The sequence below is a fragment of the Python bivittatus genome, unplaced genomic scaffold (assembly GCF_059951505.1).
Source record: "Python bivittatus isolate LINGU-HERP-01145 unplaced genomic scaffold, Pbiv_v1 ctg000980_np1212, whole genome shotgun sequence".
Classification (NCBI taxonomy): Eukaryota; Metazoa; Chordata; class Lepidosauria; order Squamata; family Pythonidae; genus Python; species Python bivittatus.
In genome coordinates, this window is record NW_028277125.1 from 43,396,219 (window position 1) to 43,412,902 (window position 16,684).

The 16,684-nt window shown below is 37.0% G+C and overlaps 1 protein-coding gene across 3 annotated transcripts in view; it reads left to right on the forward strand.

Moving 5' to 3' along the window:
• The window catches only part of HPSE2 (heparanase 2 (inactive)), a 196,372-nt gene that overhangs the window by 13,663 nt on the left and 166,025 nt on the right, over positions 1-16,684 (forward strand). For all 3 annotated transcript variants that reach the window (XM_088131632.1, XM_025169756.2, XM_025169792.2), the window contains exon 3: positions 13,764-13,925. In XM_088131632.1, the coding sequence (XP_087987758.1) occupies positions 13,764-13,925 (162 nt within the window). The remainder of the gene's footprint in view (positions 1-13,763; positions 13,926-16,684) is intronic.

A 16,684-nucleotide genomic window follows, 5' to 3' on the forward strand; every position in this document is an offset into this window, starting at 1 on the left:
TTTGGGCATACTTATTGTTTAAGTTCCTTCTACTTAAGTTCCTTCTCCATGTCAGTCTAACTGCAAGTTGGTTTAAGAAAATCTTGCCTACACTGAGGCATTTAACAACTTGCAAGATGTTATGTCAGGACAGTAGGCTACCGCTTCCGCTCACTGGGTGCTGTGCCCTCCCTCCTTTCTATTCTAGGAAGGAAAACAATTGGCAATTGTGTACTGTATGTGTATATGTACAAGTAACACACACACATACACACAGTGCTGGCTCAAGGATATATGGAGTAACTAGCCACATTGACTGATGGCACTACCCCCCACTAATGTGAAGATTTGCATTTGTAAAATGATTAACATCTGCTCTGTGTGACATGACCTTGACAACTACAACTTGGTCCACTGCATTACTGGAGCAGAGTTGCCAACTAGAGTCAATTGAAAATTGCTAAGCCTCAGTGCAACAATACCTAAAATCCTGTACTAACAATACAGAAGTTTGATTCTTTAAAGGTAGATGAAGTATAAACAAATGTTCTTGTGGCTTTTGTTTTCAGAAGGAGGGGTGGCATTGGAACTACCTAAGCTTTGGTGCCCTAGGCAAGGGCCTACTCAGCCTTACCCTAAAGTTGGCCCTGCATATAAAAAGTTAATTATAATGTATATATACAAAGTAAATGTATAAAAATGCACATACATTCAAGCACAACAAGCAGCTTTTTCTTTTTTCTTTTAAATTCTCTCTTACCAGCCTCTTTTTTTGCTAATGTCTTTTAGAGGTACCATTACTATTAGTGTCCTCAGGTCACTGGAAAAATGATGAAGCAGTACATCACTAGGGTTTTGTTTTGTTTTTTTTAAGCACGGGAAAAGTAAGAAGCTTGGAGAAAGAAAAATAGTAACTAAAACATTTCTGGCAGGTTTCAAACAACCTTCTGTTCATAGGGCAAGTGATATAATCATTGTACTATTTTAGAATTCATGATAAAAGACAGTTTCAAAAGATATTATATAGTAAGCATTAACTCAGTTGAAGGGGCTTTCTTTCCTTTAAGCTAGCCAGTGAACTGCTGGGGTTACCCTGCAACAAACTGAAGCATGCTATCTGAAACAGACAGGAACACTTGAGGCAACATAACTTGAAAGAGAATACTTTGGAAGTGGAACAGAAAGATGTACCCTGAAATCATTTGAGCAGTGAATGGGGGATTAATAGATTCAATGACTTCTGTTTCTGCCCCCCAACAACAATTGCCTGCCCATTCTGGCAATGGGACAACTAGGCAGCATGGATAAGCCCTTGGTGTGCTGTATATACCCAGTTGTAGAATACCGTGGCTTATGGCTTAACTTTTTATTTAAATCCAGCCTCTTATGCAAGGGTCATGTTGATCCAAGAATGTTACTGCTTTTGAAAGTCCTCGTGATTCCATGGAGTATGGCTTCTAGCAATCTTCACATACTGAGGCATATAATTTCCAAAAGTAATTTTAAATTATTAATTTTAGTATTTATTTTCACATTTGTTTTGAAATGTTTTGTTCTGTATTTTGTATTGTAATTTTTTAGCCACCTTGAGTATCTAATTGCATAGAAAGGTTGAATATAACCAAGCAAATAAATAAATGAATAAATAAGGGATAACATTAAAATTGAATGATAAAAGAATCATCTGGAATCAGTAATGTTTTGCTTGTTAGCTTTCTTTGGCCACAATTGTTTAAATAAACTTTTGAAACTCAGGGTTTCAAAATACATTCAAAACGTAAGCTTTTTAATTTCTAGAGCTTTTTATCAGGCATGAAGGAATAAAGGTGCAAAATTGTCATTTATATTTAAGCTGTATTTGAATTAGAAAAAGTCTAATAAGACTTCATGCCAGCATGACTTAAACTCTAATCACAATTTTCATATCTGTCTTTTTTTTCTACATTTTTTTTTCAAACTATCTTGCTAGATAAAGAAATCTTAGAAACTAAAAATGTTACTATTCTGAAAATCATGAGTTGGTTTACTTCTCTTGATCTTGTCACTACTGCTGATGAATCTTAGGATTGCATTTGGGCTGGTTGGTTAGTTGATTTGTTCTGCAGCTACATCAGTTTGTTGGCTCATGTTCAGCTTGTGATCCACCAAGACATCCCCATCCTTCTGACAGATACAGAGTGGTCTGTTGTGATGGTTTCTTCCTCCAGTATGGCTCTTTTTATTTCTTTTTTAATTATTATATTGCTTTAATCTTTGTAAGCTGGCCCAGAGTCATGTACTAGTAGACAGCTGTAGAAATCAAAACAAACAAACAAATGTATTGCTGCTCAGTATGGTTCCCCTGTTCATAAAACTACCAGGAGTTGAGTATGACTTGCGGAAAACTTTACTTGTGATATTAGCATATCAGAAGATACACTGAACAAATACATAGACAAAATATTTAGAAGCTGTAAGATTGGTATTTTAAGAAGTCTTTTAATAGTGAATATACTGTATTTTTTATGGGCAAGATAAAATTGACTTATTCTATTCAGGAAACTACCCCCTTTGCATTAATTCTAGTTTCTCAGCCTTTTAACATGCTCTAAGACAGGAACATTTACCAGAACAAATATATGCTCTCTATATTAGAATAGTTAGCATAAGACTTCTTAAGACAAAACACTCATGTTATCTGACTGTACGCCAGGGTCCAAAATCTGAATCACTGAACTTGGCCAGGAAGATGGGCGAAATCATAGAAACCATTTTAATGGCCATAATCTTTTAAAATAGCTATTAAAAGTTTTACAGATTTCCATTTACTGGCCATCTTGTGTGATGACTAAGAGTGGGTTTGATCCCAGTAGGATATCTCAGTTCCAGTGTTACCATGCATCACTTATTTTTATAAGTAGAAAGGTTTTTGTTTAACTAGAACATGCAATTAAAATTTCTTTTATAATTCATTTGGTATTATTCCCAAATGTTTCAACGAAGTCTTCAAACTGGTCTTTGGGCTGTTGTTATGTGGCAGACTTCATAATTCCTGGAAAATAATTGTTCAGATCCATAGGCAACCCTATGGATTGCCTATGCACAGCTATGCCTCCAGAGAGGGATTGTTTTAACAGATAAATGTACTCCTATCTCAGGCTGGCTGAATTTTGTTTTGTCTTAACACCAGTTTAAAGAATGTTGATATTTTGATGTGGGATGTACCAACATTTACTAGAATGAAGTCTCTCAGTTGAAGAAGAGATCATTAGCTAAAACATTTTAGAAAGATATGGAACCCATCCTAGCAAAAATGCAGAAGATCCTTTGTATTGCTGCTGAAAATGGACAGAATTACCAAACTAATCAGTATCTCAGTGTGAGTGTCCCAGAAGTATTCAGGCATCTCCTGGGTAATGCTGGGGAAGTATTAGAAGCCTTGAATATGCTGTCTTCAGAAAGCCTTACTGTTTTCCCATATTCTAGCCTTAGAGCCCTCTTAGGGAGCCCTTCATTTTTCCAGTTCACAAAGGCTGGGTTTGCATCCTGCAATCAGCCGCAGCTCATCTACCTGCCACACGGGTGTGCTCCCTTCATATTCATCTATGAATCTGCAATACAAATTACTGCAGAAGGATGACTCTGCATACTCTTCCTGACTATTGAAAAGTATACAGTAACCAAATCCAACAGCAAGCTTCTCCAGTCCAGTCTCCAGAAGTAAATCAGTATTATTTTTCTCAAATTGTTGCATAAGAAGATATTGAGTTCAGGATATTGTGTATACATCCTAGAGGAGGAGAATGCAAATATCCATTTTTGGTTTTAAACACAACACTATTCTCTGACACATCCAAACCTAGAAAAGAAATGTTTGGTTTAATTATTGGGAACAAGCAAGAATCAAGTTTTGTTTCTGAAATCATTGCTTAAAAGAATGACAGGTCCTCAAGTTTCAGATATATTGGGATCTAATATATCTGGAGGAGAACAGGTTGGGCAAGGCTGCCTTAGATATTACTTACATTGGATTGATAATTATCTTTTTCAAACTTTTCTGCTGGGTCAAAAAGTATTTCTAACATAATGCTGTGAAGAGAGGCAGGTAGACATCCCTTCTCATTTGTGCATGATTTATAGTTATATTAAAATATGGATGTCTACTTTTACATGTTAATTTTTGTCCATGTACACAAAATTTAAAGTAGGGATAGGCAACATGGAATTGAAAATGAGAAAGCACACAAGTAGTTTGTTTTCTAACTCTAAACCACATTATTTTTCTTCTCTTCCTTCTCTTAGCTTTTTGATGGAGAGAGGGAAATGCACACATGGGGAAGTTGTGAAGGGGAGGGAAAAGTAGAAATGACATATCTCATGAGTACTGGGAAGTACAATGTTTTTCAACATAGGATGAGGTCAAGTATAACTGCTTAGCTCTTTCTGATTTTCTTTTATGCCAGCATAAAGCCCTATGTGACTTTAGGGCATGTTCGCAAATCATCAGCCGTTAAGCAAAAGTTGTCTGTTGTCCAAACTAAGGAACTTACTATAAATTATACATTTTTAATATATGGAGAAAAGCCCTCGTCCAGTGCTCCAATTATAAAAAAGGCAGCTCCTGAAGTTCTCCCTCTGATCAAGATTATGAAGTTGTTTGTTCATGAAAGGATTTAAAATAGTGGTTGTTTAGCATCTGCTCACCAAATTTTACTTGCATATACAGTTCCTTGCTCCCTATATGTTGGTTTCCAATATTCCATTTTGAGAATGTTTGTTGAGCAAATCAGTGCTCATCAGCTTCAAGCATACCTATTCACTTTCTAGTCTGTTTTTTGGGCTGATCATGGCACTGAGGCTGCGGTGGTTACCTTGCAGCTGTAGTCTAAAGTATATGGAGGCCACCATGTTGGGGAAGGCTAGTCTAACAGTTATCATAACTTACTTTGTCATGTATTAAGTGACATTCTTTATCTGCACACGGAAACTTACGAGTATGTACCCAGAAACATCTACAGAGGCACAAATACAAAGAAAATTTCTATTCATAATGGAATCAAAAGGCCATACTGCAATATGGAAAAGGTAACAGAATATCTTTCAGATAATTATGCAGAATCAAAAGTGTACAAATAAATAGCAAAGTCTTTAAAGTAATATTCCTAGAAGTATTTATTTAAAGCCTAATTTAAAATAGAATAGGTATTATTACTTTCGATAGTGCTGATGTTACTATACAAGTTATAATAATAAGGGCTTGGGGAAAATGTCCAAAGTAAAAGGAATCAAGGAAAGCAGTGTTCTGTTGTATAGGGAAGCTAAGGAAGTAATAACGGGAAGAATAAAATGACAGAATTGTTTAATTCCTTGATTGCATCTGTCTTCTTTCATGTCTGGGAAAGGGATGGAAATGCTGTTGATTTAATTACAAAATATTCCAGTTCCAAATGACAGTATGAGCAGGAATGGATGTAGTTCTTAGATGAAAAGAACTTCAGGTTCTGTTATAGTTATAGGCTCTTTGTAAAGACTAGTGATATAATATGAAATACTTAGAAAAAGTGATATAAGAAATTATTGTTTGGTGGTGGTCAAAGCAGCATCTTTCACTCTCCAGAAAACTTCAAGAACAGCATAAGAAGGGAGCAATATAAGAAGTGATGCTTATCACTTCTGCTATCAGAAAAATAAAAGCCCCAGGCTCTTCTGATATTTTAAACCTCTGATTTAATCTGATATCATCAGATGACCAAGCCTGCTACTTTTTGAGGTGTTCTCCTCTACCAGAGGATCTTCAGATCTTCCAGTTGAGTAGATCAAAATGGTGGCCTTCAAGTAGCATAGATGGCAGCAGATGGAGATGACTGAGTGTCTCCCAAAATAAGCAGTTCAATTCCACCACATCTTCACTGGTGGATCCTGGTGGGTACATTCTAGGGTCAATATGTAACTAAAGCACAAAACAGGAATTAAACTAGGGCTTCAGTCTGAAGCATTTTTCATTTCAGAGAAATTTTCAGTGGGAAACTTCTGCCTTTATGTATTATAACAGTATGTATGGAAATATTATCTCACTTTCAGAAAAGTGGCAACACATAAAATAGTATCTCTATCACTGCCAAATGTATATTTTCGCTAATAATTTTTCTTTTGTTGCCATCACTGCCAAATACACTGGGACTTCTATATGTTTCTTTTCCCTAACACTCCCCAACAGTATGTTTTGGGGAATGGATAAAACACTAATAGATTACAGCATATTACAATCCAAGCAAGAGAATAAAAGTGTGGAAAGATTAGTACACAAATCACAGCAACAATGATACCTCAGGAGGATCTCCATCTATTCACATTTCCATGGTTCATATCGAAAGACTGTACCATGTTGCACTACTTCATTCTTCTCTGTCACCTTTTCAATAAGCCACAGACTGTTTCCTAGAAAGCATTTTCACTTCTTTCTATGATAACACACTGTCCCAACATACATACTCATCATGCTACTACATTTTGGGGTAAGCAGCGTTATGTACATTATAGAAATAGTAAGTAAAGGAAATTAGTCTTGAAATTAGAAAAAAGAATAGGAAATATAACTCAATCTAGTTTATATCCATGCCATGCACTATTACTCTCCATGCCTTTCTGCCCTTGCAAACCATCATATTTTCAGAGTACTCTGGTTCTCTGCAGGCTTATCATTTTTCAACATTCTCAGCATTTATGACTTCCTTTTCATAATTTTTTTTTTAATGGTATTTTTTCAGTCATACTTTTCAATGTATCATTATTATTCCCATAAAAATCTTAAAACACTCATTCCAGCATTACATCATACCAAATCATTTTATCACTTCTATTTTTAATTCCATTCTCTGCTCTGGAGGTTCTTTGTTGAACCCTCTTTACTCACTTCCAGAAAAAAAAATTATTTCCATAAAAATTGTTTTGCATTTTCTTTGCCTCTTTTAACCTTAACTGTTCCTTACTCTCTCTGACTATGTTCTTTGCAACTGCCTATATATATATATATATATATATATATATATATATATATATATATACACACATACATACATATATATATATACACATATATATACACAGTATACAGTGGGGCAAAAAAGTATTTAGTCAGCCACCAATTGTGCAAGTTCTCCCACTTAAAAAGATGAGAGAGGCCTGTAATTTTTATCATAGGTATACCTCAACTATGAGAGACAAAATGAGAAAAAAAATCCAGAAAATCACATTGCCTGATTTTTAAAGAATTTATTTGCAAATCATGGTGGAAAATAAGTATTTGGTCACCTACAAACAAGCAAGATGTCTGGCTCTCACAGACCTGTAACTACTTCTTTAAGAGGCTCCTCTGTCCTCCACTCATTAACTGTAGTAATGGCACCTGTTTGACCTTGTTATCAGTATAAAAGATACCCGTCCACAACCTCAAACAGTCACACTCCAAACTCCACTATGGCCAAGACCAAAGAGCTGTTGAAGGACACCAGAAACAAAATTGTAGACCTGCACCAGGCTGGGAAGACTGAATCTGCAATAGGCAAGCAGCTTGGTGTGAAGAAATCAACTGTGGGAGCAATAATTAGAAAATGGAAGACATACAAGACCACTGATAATCTCCCTCGATCTGGGGCTCCACACAAGATCTCACCCCGTGGGGTCAAAATGATCACATGAATGGTGAGCAAAAATCCCAGAACCACACGGGGGGACCTAGTGAATGACCTCCAGAGAGCTGGGAACAAAGTAACAAAGGCTACCATCAGTAACACACTATGCCGCCAGGGACTCAAATCCTGTGGTGCCAGACATGTCCCCCTGCTTAAGCCAGTACATGTCCGGGCCCGTCTGAAGTTTGCTAGAGAGCATTTGGATGATCCAGAAGAGGATTGGGAGAATGTCATATGGTCAGATGAAACCAAAGGAGAACGTTTTGGTCTAAACTCAACTGGTCGTGTTTGGAGGAGAGAGAATGCTGAGTTGCATCCAAAGAACACCATACCTACTGTGAAGCATGGGGTTGGAAACATCATGCTTTGGGGCTGTTTTTATGCAAAGGGACCAGGACGACTGATCCGTGTAAAGGAAAGAATGAATGGGGCCATGTATCATCAGATTTTGAGTGAACACCTCCTTCCATCAGCAAGGGCATTGAAGATGAAACGTGGCTGGGTCTTTCAGCATGGTAATGATCCCAAACACACCGCCCAGGCAACGAAGGAGTGACTTCGTAAGAAGCATTTCAAGGTCCTGGAGTGGCCTAGCCAGTCTCCAGATCTCAACCCCATGGAAAACCTTTGGAAGGAGTTGAAAGTCCGTGTTGCCCAGCGACAGCCCCAAAACATCACTGCTCTAGAGGAGATCTGCATGGAGGAATGGGCCAAAATACCAGCAACAGTGTGTGAAAACCTTGTGAAGACTTACAGAAAATGTTTGACCTCTGTCATTGCCAACAAAGGATATATAACAAAGTACTGAGATGAACTTTTGATATTGACCAAATACTTATTTTCCACCATGATTTGCAAATAAATTCTTTACAAATCAGACAATGTGATTTTCTGGATTTTTCCCCCCATTTTGTCTCTCATAGTTGAGGTATGCCTATGATGAAAATTACAGGCCTCTCTCATCTTTTTAAGTGGGAGAACTTGCACAATTGGTGGCTGACTTTTTTGCCCCACTGTATATACACACGCACGCACGCACACACACACACTTCAATCATTTGCTCATATGCATTTTTCTAATCCATACTTTTTTCATTTCATCATTCCACAAAGCATTCCTTTTCATACTTCCCGTTAGCATAACTCCACAGGCTTCTATGCACTTCTCATCACCCTTGAATTCTTTACTAATTCTCTCAGTCTTACATTATAAAAAATCAAAACAATAATGCTTTTAGATTTTTATTCATTCCTTTATAATATGTATATGAATGCATTTATGCTTAAATTATGTATTCAAAATATACTTTTTTAAAAGCAGATATTCACCAGTCACCATTCTGATTGATACTTGGGTCTCTGAATGGCCCAAACACTTTCTGTATTATATTGTCTCATTCAGCACATCCATTCTTGTCATATTTTTTTTTTTTTACTAGACTGCATTCATTCAGAATGTTGCACAGTTTTTCCAAAAACTAATTTCTGGTTCTTCCATTATTAGTATTCATTGGAGTGTAACATGCAACAATCACCAACTGTGCATACCTACTTTCATACATACTCATAACAAGATCACACCAGTTCATATTTTCTGACATATTTTCTAACCCTTTAATTCATAATTAAACCTACATCTTCATTTGCCTGCATGTGTCTGTCAGCTCTACAAGATTAAGCCACATTCCTTCAGATCTATTATATCTTTCTTTTAGTTTCAGAGATATACAATATATCTATTTTCTTTCTTTCATCTAATTCATTAATGTTCTTTACAATTTACTCCTCATGCATTCTAGGTTGCAGTCTTCCATGTATCATGGTCATCATAGCCCATAGATATTGACCTCCATTGCCTGTCATAATTTTAGTCAACAGTGGCTTCCACATAAGACTTTTTAGTAAGATAGAGAAGGTGTGAGCTAGGTTAGTAGCCATAGGTACACCTGTCCCATATACTGTATTCCCTGTTAATGGTAAAGATAATAATGATCAGTTTGTGCACATTTTGGCAACCAAACCCAATTTTAGATCTCTAATCTAGAAAGACTAATCTAGAGATTATTTGTAAATCAACACAGCTGCCTGCATCCCATCAGTTAGAATGCATATGCATGACTGACATACACTTAGGATACATGCTGTTTTATATCTTTATAAATGACCTAGATGATGGAAAAGATGTTAGAATATGCTAACCATGAATAACTACATCATTTTATGAATTATGTATATTAATGCCACTGCTTTGTTGCTAGCATATAATGCAGTGATATGATGATAAAGTATATTTTTTGCCATGCGTTTCTGTGAATGGACTGTATGAAAGAAGAAATATGTGAAATTTACTCAAAACAGGCCAGAAGGCAGAAGAGTTTATTCAGGAAGACTTCAGCTTATGCAAATGTGGAGAATAGCAACTTCAAAAAAGGCACAACAAGTTATGGCTTTAGTAACCAAAGGTTGTTTCCAAAACAACAGCTAGTGAACCGAGTGAGGCAATAATACTCCATAGAAAAGTATCAGATATGAGAAATATGCACAAATGGGACTGGCCAAACTTTGATGGACTGGTTAAATACCATAGTCAATGGTACTGGATGCCACTGAGAGACCTAAGAAGATTAGGAGAGGTGTACTCCCCTGTCGGATCTCATTTCAGGTTATCTACCAGTGTGACCAGTGCAGTTTCCATTCTGTGAGCAGATCTGAACTCTGACTGAAAGGGATCCAGATTAGCTTTTTCATTTATAGCACTTTGCAACTGAAGAACCACCATAGCCTTCTCCAGGACAGTAGTTGTATAATGGTTAGGTTTTGAGAATGCCTCTTCAGGAAAGGGCATGTCATCATCTCTTCAAGGCAGGTTGTAGTGCCTCTTTCCCTTATTAGATACCGATAACTGTAATGAGCTTTGAAAATAACCTTGAGAGACAGAAGGAAGATCTGCAGCCTAGACAATGGTCTGATAAATGAAATATGAGCCCAAACCAGAAATGTAATTTGAGAAAGTGTCTCAGAATTGACCATCCCCTAGTTCTCTGGAATGTAAAGGCAAGGGGGGGGGGGAGGACTTTCAGACTTGCAAGATTCTGTTACTGTAACCTTACAATAAAGTAGTTTTAGTGTTCATGATTTTGGTTTCCTGGGCTGGACTATCTTGGAAGGTTGACAGTAACCTCCCTGTTCCAGTCAATAATCCCATCTCTGGGCTTTCAAAGGAACCATGGCAGGGATAGAGTTCATGAGCAGGAGTATTCAGATTGTCTAGAATCCTATCCACTTCCTTGAAATCCAGAGGATGATAATCCCAGATAATATTTTAAGTCTCCATGTATTCTGCCTTTATAGAATCAACATTTGAGTGAATGTGTGCAATTTTACTGGTGAAATGCTGCCCACAACTCTCATAGCAGCATGCTGGCAAATCTTGCCAATTCTCATCCCATAGAAAGAAGAGGGTCATCCTAAATAAAGATGCTGCACTGTTTGTTGACGCAATAAGACTGGAGAAGAAAGAATGTTTCAGGATCATTATCAACATGATGGAGGCTCAAATATGAGCTCTTACCTCTGTTTGGACAAGTTGACTTCTAGTCTACTGATGCTCTAGGTTGTTTCATTACTTGGTAGAACAAGAGGCACCCCTGGATCAGCAAACAGGAGACTCTACTTGTGAAGTGCTGTGGTCACCTCTGTTTTCCAGATCTGGATCAAGCACTCTTTGGGACTGCCTTCCAGATTGCTGGGAAAAACTCCAAGTGTTGGAATTCATTTGATCCATAATGTATCTTGGTCAGACCAGTTTAAAGGGTCTACCTGCCTTGTGGGGGTTTGAAGAAGCAACAAAATAAAACAAACCCAGTGATGATCTGACCATGACAAAGGATTAACAGTGATGTCCTCTATTTCCAGAAAATCATGTAACTGCTTTGAGTTGAAAACTAAATTTAATGCATGACCACTCATGTATGTAGGCTAGAAATTATTCTGGACAAACCCATGGTTACCATGGAGGCCACAGATTCCTGAATTCCATTTAAACTCCATTTCAAGGACTAGATACTGATATCCCTCAGAACTATATACCATGAAGACTCCAATACCTGCCTGGAGATGAAATTCAGGAGTCTAGGGAAGGCCTCTGTTGAATAGCAAAGTGGGTGGAACAAGCAGAATATCCAGGTTGCCCTTATAGCCTAGTATCACAAATAGGCACTCTCAGCCCAACACCTTATAAGCAAAGCCCCTGCTTGTCACCAGACTTTCTTTAAGGATCAATCTCTCTCTTTCCCTGGCCCTCCTCCCCCATCTTGGCATCATGGCTTATGTAGGAACCAAAACTAAGGAAAACAGATCTCAAAGAGGGTGACACTGCCTCCCTGGTAATACATATCAGGTCTGTGGATGTACATAGCTTTATTATATACAGATCTAGCATTTACCAGGAGAAACCTGAAGCCAAGACTTCCAATAATCTGGTCTTCTAGATTGTGGAATGAGGCTATTGGGCTAGAAGTGGTGATCAGCTCCAAAATTCAAATTTTCTTTCCCCTGGAAAAACCTGCATAAATCCAACAGGATGATATTCAACAGTGGCATGTGTATGGTCCTATGTCCAGGTAGCAAAAATCAAATATATAATATAGGATTAGTAGGTCTTACTGGAACAGCTGAACATGAGCAAGCAGTTTGATACAGCTGTTAAAAGGCCAGTATAATTTTGAACTGTCTTAATATGTTACAAATATCTGGCTCATAGGTGGTAATAGTTTTGTACTAATTACATTTCGCTTGGAGTAGTATGTCTCTTCTGTGCTATGCACATTCAAAGGGACATGGAGAAGCCAGAGTGGTCCAGAAAAGAGCCACTAGGATGATAAGAGGTCTGGAAACCAAGCCCTATAAAGAACAGTTAAAGGAGCTGGGCATGTTTAGCTTCCCAAAGAGAAGATTGAGAAGAGGTATGGAAGTTGTCTATAAGTATCTAAAAGTCTGTCAGATGCCAGAAAGGACAGACCTTTTCTCTGATGAAATTGAGGGCAGGACAAAGATCAACAAATTGAAATTAAAAGAAAGAGATTATTTGGAGGAATTTCTTGACAGTAAGTTGTTAAGCAGTGGAACAGTCTGTCTAGTACAGTAGTGAACTTCCACTTGCTAGAGATTTTCAAATGGGGATTGTGACTTAGCTTAGAGACATGGCTTAGTAGAGTCCTGCATTGAACAAAGGGTTGGAAAAATCACCCTTTCAGTTCATACATTCTATGATTTATAATTCAATAGAATTTACCAATATATTATAATGCAATGTTTTAATAGTGAGATCTCATTTAAAAAATGGATAAGTATTATAGCAAATTAAAATATTCTTTCATTAGCTTCTGAACCATGCTGTCTTTAAAATGTATTGATTAGATTTATATCCCAACTTTCATCCAAGAGCGAAAGTTAGTGTATATAACACTCCCTTCCTCCATGTTTTTCTCACAATCCTGAGGGTAGTTTGGACTGAGAGATGGTAACTGGCCCAAAGTCAGCCACTGAGCTTGCATGGCTTAGAATAAAATTGAACTTGGCCCTCCTAGTCCCAATCCAAGATCTTTATGTAAATCTTTACATAAAATCTTTATCTAAGCAATAATCATAATAGTTCAGTCAATTATGAGCAAAAATTTAAAAAAACAACACTAAAGTAAAATAGATGAGATGAGATAAAATATCTAAGAGTTCATGTCTTATATGTTTTTAGGTCCTATATTGTGGCTGATGTTCCTTGCTTTTGTAGTTATGCAACAATGGGCCACTGGCAATACTTAACGGGACATGATATACAGATATGCTCTGTGGAACAGATCATGTTAAGACTTGTTCTAGGCAAAACTTTTCATAAGAAAAAAGACAAGAGTGGCAAGTGGCAATGTTGTCTGTCGGGAAAATAGGTCTAACTGGATACATAATGTTACATGGAAAGAAACTCAAGTTTATAAGGTGCTATAAGAATAAATTATCCACAGTGATAATGTTATCTGGTTTTAGAGTAAATTTTGGCTACTTTGGTAAGATTGGAAGTTGAGGGTGTGACATTTTTTTTTCTTTTCACTTGTGCTGCAGACATTATTCGCAGTGATATTGCACTGGACAAACAAAAAGGCTGTAAGATTGCCCAGCATCCTGACATCATGTTGGAATTACAAAGAGAAAAGGCAGCTCAGATGCACCTGGTTCTCCTCAAGGAGCAATTCTCTAACACCTACACAAATCTCACACTTACAGGTAAGGCTACAAGGTTATCTTGAGCTAAGGATCATTATTCCACTGAAATTATAGTAGAACATACTGCTCATGTTTCATGATGAAAAGAGAAAGAAAACTATTAATGAAAGCCTACTGATGACAAACTAGCAGGGAATACCAGAGAAGTAGGCTAGACTGGAAAGTTGAAAAATACCCCAGAAGAAGGCAGTGGCAAACCACTTCTGTACTGTTGCCAAGAAAACTGAGTGGATTCATCCATAAAGTCAGCAGTAGTTAAGCTTAACTTGAAAGAGATTTTATTTATAGTTACAGGGCCATGGGAAGATTCTGTATAGATAGCACAAAACCAACTGGAATGTTATACAAATTAAAATATGATCTTGAATTTGCCTCCTCGCTTTGCTGGCAACCTGAATATTGCAAATTATAACAGTAAGAGAATATATCCAAGTCCAATATTATATAAAATTTATATTAGACAAGGACATATAATAGGAGAGTGCATGAAGGCTAATTCTCCTATCTGCATAATCTCATACAAGAGTCATCATAGGCTTGGATGCCTAACAATTTCTCCTGGCATTGTATCAGGAAGACTTGAACTTTGGCTATGACTAGGGTTCTGTTAATGGAGCCATGATAGCAAGACTTACTCATCATTATTTAAACATGAAAGCAACGAATAATTGCACCATAAAGTTGAGTTTTATGTTCATATTAAATACATTACACTGATGTATTTTTATGGAATATTATCTCATATTCCAAACACATACTGGATTTCCATTTAAGAAATCCTTTAATCATTGTCCTGCATTTTGAAGAATAATTCATTATTTCACATATCTTAGACTTAATTTAAGAATAATTACCTTTTCTATTTTCAGTGTTGGTTTATTTTCAGGATAATGTTCTTGGGACAAGTAGGTTATTTTCCTATATAACCCAATTTCAACTCATCCAAATCTAGATGCAGCATTACATTTAAAAACCATTTTTTAATAATATTAAGGCAACCATTCTTACAATCACTTGTTTACAATATATTCCAGCTGGCAATGACTTTTGGGGTGTGTGTGTGAGGGGTAGAGTGAATCTGACTTTCAGTTCATAATCTCTGATCTAAATTATTATTTGAAAAAAATAATTATAGCTATTTTTCAGTGCAGTTTTCATGAGAGAGAGAGCACTGAAATCTCTTCTCTAAAGAGTTAATTATTATTCCTTTTTTTAAAGTGCCTGATAGTAGAGACAGAGGATGATTGATAGATCTAGTAGAAGTTGTCTACAGATGTTTACATGTGTCTTTGCCCACACAAGTGAATCAAGGCATTTTGTAGCATTTTGGCAGTACTGAAAATAGCAGTGCATAAGGTTTTTTAATTGTTTTGTTTTTAAATAAAAGCTTCGTCCTCTCTCCCTGCTCTTGCTTGCCTCAACAGAAGAGATGCAGCAATTACTAAATTTGGTGTCCTTGAAGCTAAAGCAGCATATGCACTTTGTGTGAACCCAGTAAATATTAAAGAGCAAATATAAAAGAGATAATGGCCCAGATGGAGCAGAGTGGCTGTTTCTATTATGGGTGTTGTTTGAATTATCCATTAAATCCATGGAATGACTGACAGGCTGTGAAGGAAAGATGCAAGGTGCTTGTAAACTGCTTAAGTTCTGCCCTGCCAGTGAGAGAATAGAAGGGAAGGATCCAGCTCTCCTATCTCTGGCCAGTGAGTGATACTGAAAAGCCCACCAAGTGGTATCCAGGGTTGTTGCCATGTATACTGGAAGGAATGCTGAATGGATGCTGAATTGTGGTCACATGCACTTTATCCTGATAAACATGGCATCCCACCATGTGGAGAGAAAATGGGAACCACCTGGGCTAAAGTTTGTCTCAGCTTCATGAGGAAGAGAGATAGCTATGGTAGAGACCTAGACTTGCACCTGGCAGATGTTAGGACAGGATCTCTTTGAGCCATTTCTCATTCTCAATAACACAGTCTTCTTGATTGTTTAATTGTACTGAGCGCTTGGAATCTCCCCTGACAACTTGCTTATTCTTCAGTAAATAAACTGACCCTCAAAGGGAGGGTTGTTCCCTCCTGCACTGTTCTCCAAAGCAATTTCAAAGAGGCCTAGAACATTGTTCACATTTTTCTTTGGACCTGTTGCCTAAAAGCACCTGGTTATTGCAGTGTCTTGGCGTTTTACAATGTGTTAATGGACAAAGAGGGACGTTTTCAGCAATACAGTCTCAGTAAAACAGAACTTGCCCAAAGTAGTGAAATTGTGCCCCATCTCCTTGAATGGGATCTATATAGCCTGATAATCATTAGGAAGTTTAATCTCTGATTTCATAAAGGTATCTGAGCCTTAGTTTCTTAGAGAACAGAGCATAATATTTACTTCTAACTAGTCAGAGCCATGTAAATATTTTTCTTTCTGGTGATGGATTCTGTGTGTTGGGTTGTGCAATGAAGCTAAGAGAACTATGCACCAAGACAGTTACACCTGCACTTTCAGGTTCTGAGCAAAACAAAGGACAACAAAGCATAACAAAGAAGGTAAGATAACACAGGTATTTTTTTTTCTTAAAAAGAGGACATGGGCAGCGTAGCAGTTCAGGTTTGCATAGGTGTTATCAAGGCATTTTGATTTGTTTGTTTATCAAATCTTGATTTGTCTCAAGTGAATCGTTCACCATTCAACATCCTCTAAGTTTTAGTCTTTGCTTCAGAGAAAATAATAATAATAAAATGTAATAAAATATGTTTACTTTG